Raw genomic sequence first — 8,769 nt, 5'->3', positions numbered from 1 at the left:
TTTTCAAAGAGATGGCAATTCAATCTTATCCATTCCCACGGATCACCTTCCCAATTTTTTGTCATTTTGTCTCATCATCAGAAGAGCATTACAATGCATCTAAACAAGTAGTTCACAAATCTAAAATCAAAAAGTCAGTTGTAGCCTACACCTACTAAAGTGAGAATATACTAATCATTATTTGTTAATACATACATACAAGGTCATAAGATGGGCAATGACAAGAAAGTCTCCAGGAAGCATAGCCAGTTTCATACCCTAAAGCTTCTATTTTATACAATCGGAGGTCAGTTACAAGTCTAAGTTGGCAGCCAATATCTGGATAAATTGTTTAACATCAACCTTGTTCTTTATAAGGAGTCCATATCAATTTGCTAACATCAACCTCAAGACCCCCACGACCAGCAGCTTTTAGATGACGATCCAAGACCTTTGGATCAGCACAGATGACATGCTGCCCTTTCCTGTACTGAATCAGTTCTAAGCTCTGAAGGGTGGCCAGGATATCCTCCGCCTTAATGGCTGTCATGTCACTAAGTTCCTGTAAAAAGTGAAGGATTTATAGAAAAGTACTAATACAATAATAACCAGCAGAAAGCAGGTAGTTCACGAGAAAAGTTCATAAAATAAAAACCAATGGAATAACTCTAGAAATGTTTACCAGACAAGAAAAAAAAAAGATAAGATAAGATAAGATAATGCTAAGAGTGATTTGTCAAAGATCAACATCTACACTAATATATCGTACAAAATTATCAGTTTTACTATATATAGACAAATCCAATGTTTTCTACTTTTCAGAGTGCGGAGCCCAATCTTCCCATTGCTTCTATTTTTCAAAAATCATTTGGTGCAGATTACTTATGTTATCATATCAGACACAGTAATGTGAACAATTAGAGATGTAAAAATTCTAAACATAACATTTCAAACCATTTCTGTGGGATATCTGAACACGCCAAACATATTCACAGACACTGGCGGAGCCAGAGGGGGGCACCTGCCCCCCCCCCCCCCCCCCCCCCCACTCTTTTTTTTTGTATTATTAGTCACATGAAAAAAAAAAAAAAAAAAACTTCTATACTAGTTAAAACTTGAAAGTGACCAAACCACCTATTTCACTATTTTTTTTTTATATCATTATTTACACAATTTTTACTATTTATGATACTTTTCACAGCATTTTATTTTTGAATGATGTTAGAAATATTACAAATTTTACTACTTATGTCTTACAAATTGGCATGTCACCAATCACAAAAAATAATTTCAAACCTTTATTCATTATATTTTTTAAGTAACACTAATCATATTTTTACTCCATCAGTTTGTAAATTTTTTAGTAGCTATGAATTGGTTGTTTTTGTTTATTTATTTTAATAATATGAAATATATTCATATTTGCTAACAATTGTTTAATTATTTTGTTATTATTGTTGATTAATGTTTTTTAGATAAATTTCACTTTTAATATTGTCGACTAAAATCCTAGCTCCGCCACTGTTCACAGAACACAATATGCAATTGAACCACAAAAAGCAAACTTGTCTGGATCTTATCAAACATTCAAACAAAGCTACCTTGATAGAAATATTGCCCTTGTGCTTTTTCAATATGTCCAAAAGAACCCGGGTCCAGTATCCTCTGTAGCTCAATAGCCCAAGATCAGAAAGGGGTCTTTCAGGTGTGCCGACTTTACCTTCTTTTTTGGAAAGTTCATAAGCTGTTACATGCAAGAAATATTGTTAAATATTGTTAGCTATGAATTGGTTGTTTTTGTTTATTTATTTTAATAATATGAAATATATTCATATTTGCTTACAATTGTTTAATTATTTTGTTATTATTGTTGATTAATGTTTTTTAGATAAATTTCACTTTTAATATTCTTTCTGCTTGAAAATACATGACCAAAACAAAGACATGCAAAATAGAAAGTAGAATTTCCATAGGCAGATAACTTACAAAAGGCAATTAGAAATTTTCCATAGCCTTTCCTTTGATAGGGAGGAAGGGTGAGGATACATGCTAAATTATAAGACTCCTCTGAATGCTTTTCCTGCACCAGCAGACAAAACATACTTATACATATGTAAATTTAAGAAATTTCAGAAAGATTCAAACTCATGTCTATATTGAAAATTGTCCCTCTGCTTATCCATTATATTTAACAAACATTAACAAAATTTGTAAAATAGGGATAACGGCTCATGAAGAAGGTCAGCAATGGAGCAACAAAGAGATGGGAGGTTAAAGATATTGCCTACAACTTGTAGTACCAAAATTTTCCTAAATGAAAGTGTCATGAACCAAAAGACAAGAAGCCCGTAGAAACTAAAACCTACCACTTAAACCTTGTATTTTGAAACTAATTTTAGTACCCTCTATAATAGTTCTGATGAATAAGTCAAGTTCAAACACAGTATTAACTTAGGGATATAGCCATTACTCTGCTGTAACATTGTTATTGAATCAGGAATAAGAAGAATGTCAGAAAAAAAAAAAAAAAAAATCACAACAAAACCACTAAATACATTTGTAGCAAAGAGGCAATACAAGATATAGTACCATAATTCATAAAAGCAATTAAATAAACTTACAACTTACAAGCAAGCATTCCATTCATGCCAATTAAGAATCCTAATCAAAATCCTAAAAAAAATTTTTTTGATAAATCACAATCCTACAACATTTTTTTTTTTTTTTTTTTTTTTATAAATCACAATGCCACAACATTGTAGGCCAAAAGAATCATAACTTGTAGGATTGTGATTAGCCACTGTTTGAGTAAATTCCAAATGAAGGCGGGATTCACCTAAATGCATGACCAATTAATTCCCTGCTTCTTATGCCAGTATTCCTGCCTTCAGATTTTGACTGATAAAAATGTCATGATACTTAAGAAAATGGTATGAGACAACATTTTCACTCAGACAGCACATAAAATGAAATAAAATAATGCATAAATAATTTACCTTAGAAAAATAACCAACCATGTGGCATCCTCGATCATCACATTCACACAATACATAGAACAGAAAGAGGTCAACGTCATAATAGAGGGTCTTGTGATCAAGAAACAATTTTGCCAAATAACAAAGATTCTGCCCATAAACCTTGTTCTTTTTTCCATCAACCTGTTTTGAACATTTAATTAAAGAAAAACTTAAATCAATTAAAAAATTTAAATATGCTCATATACAACAGGGTATCCTATAAAACAAATAATACAAAACAGAGTATGAGAAACAAGAAGAAAGGAAACCATATATTCCAATATTGAAGAAACCATATAACAAGATATTCTAAAAGTAAACCAAACTCATAGTTCTTTTGATAAAGTTATACATGAAGTCTGTTTACTGAAGTTATACAAATTGATATTTACATTTAACACCATATAGCTTTTTATAAACAGATAAATAATCTCCGATAGAAAAAAAACATGTTTAAATTTTAAATGCCAAAAAATAATTGGGGAAAAGGAAATCTCAGATGAAGGAGAACTACAAACTATACTTAATAGTCACATGCAAAAAACTTATGTACAAACTGTACTTAGATGTTTAAAACTTATTAACCCAAATAAAACCACCACTAATAACAAAACAACATACCTCAAACATTGACAATGTACCACATCGGTATATCTCATCTCCAGGGGGATGCTTGAGATCGCACTTCCTCTACACATGCAGAATAAGAATTAAATAGACCAAATACATTCAAAAATTGCAAAAAATTAAAGGAAGAAAGGAAATCACTAGCAGAAAAGATAGCCAAGAAAATGAAATCTAACCACTCAATAACAAAAATTTCTATCTCCTATCTCTTCTTAAAATAATATAGTAATTAGTTATAGTAATTTTTTTTTTTATAAGTAACGAAAAATATATATTAGAGAAGAACACAGCCCCGTACATAAGAAATGTACTAGAGGCGCAAAAACATCAAGAAACCAAATTACAATGATCAAGCAAAACAGGAAGGGAAAGACAAGAAAAAGATGGTGAAACTAAACACCATTCGAGAAGAGTAAAAAAGAAAAAAGACTTAAACTCAAGAATGGACCGTTCGCGACCCTCAAAGCCTCTAAATGCCCTATAGACCAGGCTCAAACCATGTGGTTTCTATCCATCAAGGCTTCTGACAAACTATATCCAGCACAAATTTCACTTAAGCAATCAAATAACATATGAGAAAACCCAATAATATAAACTCATTACAGTAGACTACAAATTGACAAAAAAAAATCAGAACATTAACGTTTTTAACCGATGAACTGAATACAGCTCAATGCTGCCAATAGTATTCCTCCTTAAAGGCCAACTATACCACAAACTGAAAGTATATAGCGAGTGAAGACAGTGGAATATGAAGCACTGCTCACCATATGCCTCTGAAGTTGTTCTTTACGCTTCATGAAATTGAGGCAAAACTCACAGAAGTACAACTTCACACAATCATTGTATTCCGGTGGAAAGGGGGAAAAGTACCATGTCTCGATCTCATATCTTCCAAGCTCTATAGTTGCTATATTTTTCACTTTTGTGAACTCTTCATGTTCTCGCAAACTGGCAGCATCAAGCTCTTCATGACCCTAAAAATTGTGAAGAATGTACTAAGATTATATAAGTACAAATTACAACATGACTTATGATGGAGGCAGGAAACTCGAATGACAGCCAGAGATGCAGCTCATAAAATTCTAAATGTAAGCAGCTCATGTCATTTGGTATTTCATTAAATAAATCATTTACTTCTCACAAGAAATTAAAAAGATGTTACATTATTTCCACTCTTATGAATTCATGTGTGTATGCATGTGTTGTGTGTATGCATGTACGTGTGTGTGTGTGAGAGAGAGAGAACAAGTGCAATCATGTGCCACATGATAGACCACGACATATTGATTATGGCTCAAAGTACTCTTACTTATCAAAAATATATATATATATATTATGGCTCAAAGTCAAAACTGATATATAAGTACCTGCTAAATCTTCTCAAAACTTCATCAATGCAAAATCTAACTCTATTATTTTCCTCTCGTAAAACATTTAACATCCAGGAAAAATAGGCTCTAGCTTAGATAACACTAGAGTGAAGGCTGAGATAATGGAATTAAGACCCTCTAGGTGTGTGATGTAGCAAGAGAATCAAATTAAAGAGAATGAGACGAAAAGTATGTAACTTTCAGATTCCACTTTCATTATAATCCAAGCTGATCAGATAACCCATCCAGTACATGTACCTTTTGGTCCCCTTTATCTCTATGGTTTCTTTAAAGCTTTCAATTTAGACAGGGTTTCAGTACAAAGAGGAGTATAAATAAGATGGAGCAAAAAAAATTGAAAAATATTTTTTTACTTGTATTTACCTCTACATGTGTCTCGTCAATCTTTCGCTTCTGGTGGCGTGTCATTTTCAAGCTTGTAACCTGGAAAAACTCATGCACAATTCTTGTGCTTAGTATTAAAAATAAGAAAGTAAATTCTGTGGGAGAAGCAAATAATAAAGGTAATAGAAAAATATCGCATACTCATTACCTTGTCCTCCACCTTCTCATCAACAACAGTCTCTACAGAATCGAGATCAAGTTGTTCAAGCTTCACCCATTCATCAAGCCTCCTATTGACTGTCAAAAAGCACAAACTAATAAATAGCGAAGAACACACACACGCACAAATTAAATCTCACTTTACTCTATGTGGATTGTGAAGAGAAGGGCCTACCTAAAGAACATGTGTAACAATTTTGACATCAATGGAATGCCAAATAAAAAAATGGTTTTCTTTAATGGTAATAAATCTTCATTAAAAAAAAGGAACAAAAGGGGTGCAGCCACAAATAAGAACATTGCTGTGAATTATAGTTGTAACTTATTTTGTAAGCATGCACATATTTGTGACAGCGCCATGAGATCCCTGAAATATCCTTCAATTTCAATTTAAGTTAACCACAAAAATTACTTATTTTAAAATTCTTCTAACAGATCCTCCTTGATCATAATTCAATGAACCAACCCACGCACTAAAACATGATTGTACAGTACTTGTCATATGACAATCCCTCAAGTTCTACATTCCATGGGTATCCTCTCTCTCTCACACACTTTGAGCCCACTAATGCACTATACATGATTGTATCCCAATTGTGAAATAGATAATCCCTAAAGTTCTACATTCCATGGTTTTCTTCTCTCTCTCTCTCTCACACACACACACACACTCATACACATTGGTAAACACAACTTGCCCACCCTTTCAAGATTGGACCCATGCCTCCATTTCCACCCTTTATTTAAAAAAGGAAGAGACGCCTATTTGAAAAATTGAAAAGCATATATATGGTGTCTATCATTTTTTTTTTTTTTTTGAGTAAAAAACAGACATCCATATAGCCAAGTGCCTAATAGTTCCAACTGGTTGGCATCTCCTGGTGTTTCCAACAGAAACATAAAGGGTTCAAATCTCCTCATCCACAACTATTGAACTAGTCATACATATATACTTTCAACTTATCTAGCAATATAGACCAATTCATTTTTCTAATCACAAACACAGATGGGTATTTCTGACTCAATTCCGTTCACATAAAATAAAAAATCACAATTCAGCACCAAAACCCTAACCGTAACCCTAAACCCCCAATAATAAAATCACAAAGCAGCAGAGCGCAACGATTTCCAGTAAGTAGAAAACCCTAACCCTAACCCTAAGCCTAAGCCTAACCCTAACCCTAACACCAGAAATGGAAAGTGAAAGCAGAAATAATAAGATAAGGAAAAGAGTAAGAAATCATACACTCGGTGTAGTGGACGTAGTACTCGTAATCGTTGGGGCCAGCGGAGTTCATTTTGCGGCGTTCGATGACTTTGACGGGGTGGTATTTGGAGTCCCTCCAACGGCACATGACGCGAGTACCGACCTCCAGTGGCAGCATACTCGCTCTCCTCTTCTTCATCGCCTCTGATTCTACTACTACTACCATTCCTCCATCGCCAAGTTTTGGATCTCCGGGACTCCTGCACCCACCGTTCCCGTTCCCGTTCTCTCTCTCTCTCGGTGAATCTAACGATCCCATTTCTTTCTTTTTCTTTTCGCTCTTCTTTCCCAAACGCCCCACCTCCTCTCGTGGTTACAACTTACAACTTACCAAACATATTTGTTTTTCCCTTCTTCTTTCTTTTTTTCCTAAACAAAATAAAAAGAAGAGAATATTTAGAAGGATAAAATGCTGCTAGTTTTTTATTTAAAATTTTCTCCAAAAAATAAAATAATAGGGCCTATCAAAAAGAAAGAAACAAAAAAAAAAAAGGGCTTTGGACCGGCCCATGGGCTTTCACCTCGGCCCCCTCGCAGCGACTTCTCCTACGACAAAACACCACCAGAACGAAGGCAAAGAGTGCCGAAGAGTGGCGTCACCGATGGGTGTTGTCGCTGTGGGTTGCTTCGATTCGAACTTACTGGACCATAGATTTGCTTAAGGGTGGTTCAAATTGGCTTCTTGGATTGTCATCAATGGAGTATTTTTTGTGTTGATGGTTGCTGGATGGTTCGATCTGGTGCGTTGCTTTATCGACGCCGATGGGTTGTGGTAGGCTGTGTTTGATATGGGTGGGTCATGGTGGGCTACGGTTTTGATATGGGTAGGTCATGGCTGGGCACAGTGGGTTAATATGGGTTAGGTGGCTGGGGTTTTTTTTAAGTTTTGAGAAGAGAGAAAGGGATCTGGGCTTGGATGAAGAGAGAGAGGGCAAAGGTTAACGTCGTTTGTCATCTCAAATGAATTAATTGGTCATGTGCGTTGCATGAGACCACTAAACATGTGTCACTTTTATATTTTGCCACCTAACCCTGTATGTAGCAGCTCCAGCAAACCTGTTTGCAGCAAATCCTTGTTGTCCTTTATTTTACCCTTGGTAATATTTTACAAGTTTTTTCGCACAAAAGTTTTAGTCAGGAAAATATTTTACATGCAATCAGTTGAGAATAGGGGTGTACAGCTAATCTACCAACTCGTCAAACTCAATCTAATCCACTCATATATTTAATATATATATATATATATATATACATTTTTATTTATTTAAATTATATTATATAATTAATAATTTTTTAAAAATATGTAGCTCTTCATATCCTATATAAAGCCAATTAGTTCACATAAACCCTATTAAATTACTATTATTGTTTAGTCATTCGTATTATTTACCTTTAAGGAGTTACATTGATACTAATATTTAGATTTTTTTAATATATTTATATTTATATTTTTTCTACTCAATTTAATAATAATAATATAATAATTTGTCCAACTCATGAGGTTCAACCCGACCCATGTGAGTTGGGTTGGGTTGGGTTAAGTTAGACTTATGTGATGGGTTGGGTTGAATTTTTTTAGTCCACCATGGTGTGTTGAATCAAAAAATCCCTCAATCCGATCCAACCCAACCCATACACACTCCTACTTGAAAATAGGAAAATATTTTACATTGAAACAAACAGAACCTCGACTTCATTGTGTAGGTGACTTTTTCATTAAAAATAAAATCTTTAACCCACCATGCAAAAACCAAACCCAAATCTCTAGGATAAATTCAGGGAAAAGGAATGAAGAATGATCACCCGAAAAATTATATCATATGGAGGAGCAGAGCAGAGGCAACTTGGCGAAGAGGAATTGCTGAGGTTTTCTGAGCCAAAAAAAAAACGTTGTGCACACAACGTGGATAATATCAACCGATTGCAAATTTCGAGTTTACCA

At 34.1% G+C, this 8,769-nt stretch overlaps 1 protein-coding gene across 1 annotated transcript; it reads right to left on the bottom strand.

The window, feature by feature from the left end:
- On the bottom strand, positions 1–7,813 carry LOC142613194 (histone acetyltransferase of the MYST family 1). Its single transcript, XM_075785426.1, has 10 exons — positions 7,349–7,813; positions 6,807–7,196; positions 5,550–5,638; positions 5,381–5,440; positions 4,391–4,600; positions 3,618–3,686; positions 2,976–3,137; positions 1,966–2,059; positions 1,581–1,723; positions 1–541 (listed from the first exon to the last, which is right to left on the bottom strand). The coding sequence occupies exons 2-10, from the start codon at positions 7,084–7,086 to the stop codon at positions 338–340; spliced, it is 1,311 nt and encodes a 436-aa protein (XP_075641541.1). The 5' UTR covers positions 7,087–7,196; positions 7,349–7,813; the 3' UTR covers positions 1–337.
- Positions 7,814–8,769: the final 956 nt, after the last annotated feature.

Source organism: Castanea sativa, chromosome 10, assembly GCF_040712315.1.
Source record: "Castanea sativa cultivar Marrone di Chiusa Pesio chromosome 10, ASM4071231v1".
Taxonomy (NCBI): Eukaryota; Viridiplantae; Streptophyta; class Magnoliopsida; order Fagales; family Fagaceae; genus Castanea; species Castanea sativa.
Note: the sequence above shows the minus strand (reverse complement) of the source record. Positions and strands in the feature narration are given on the sequence as shown.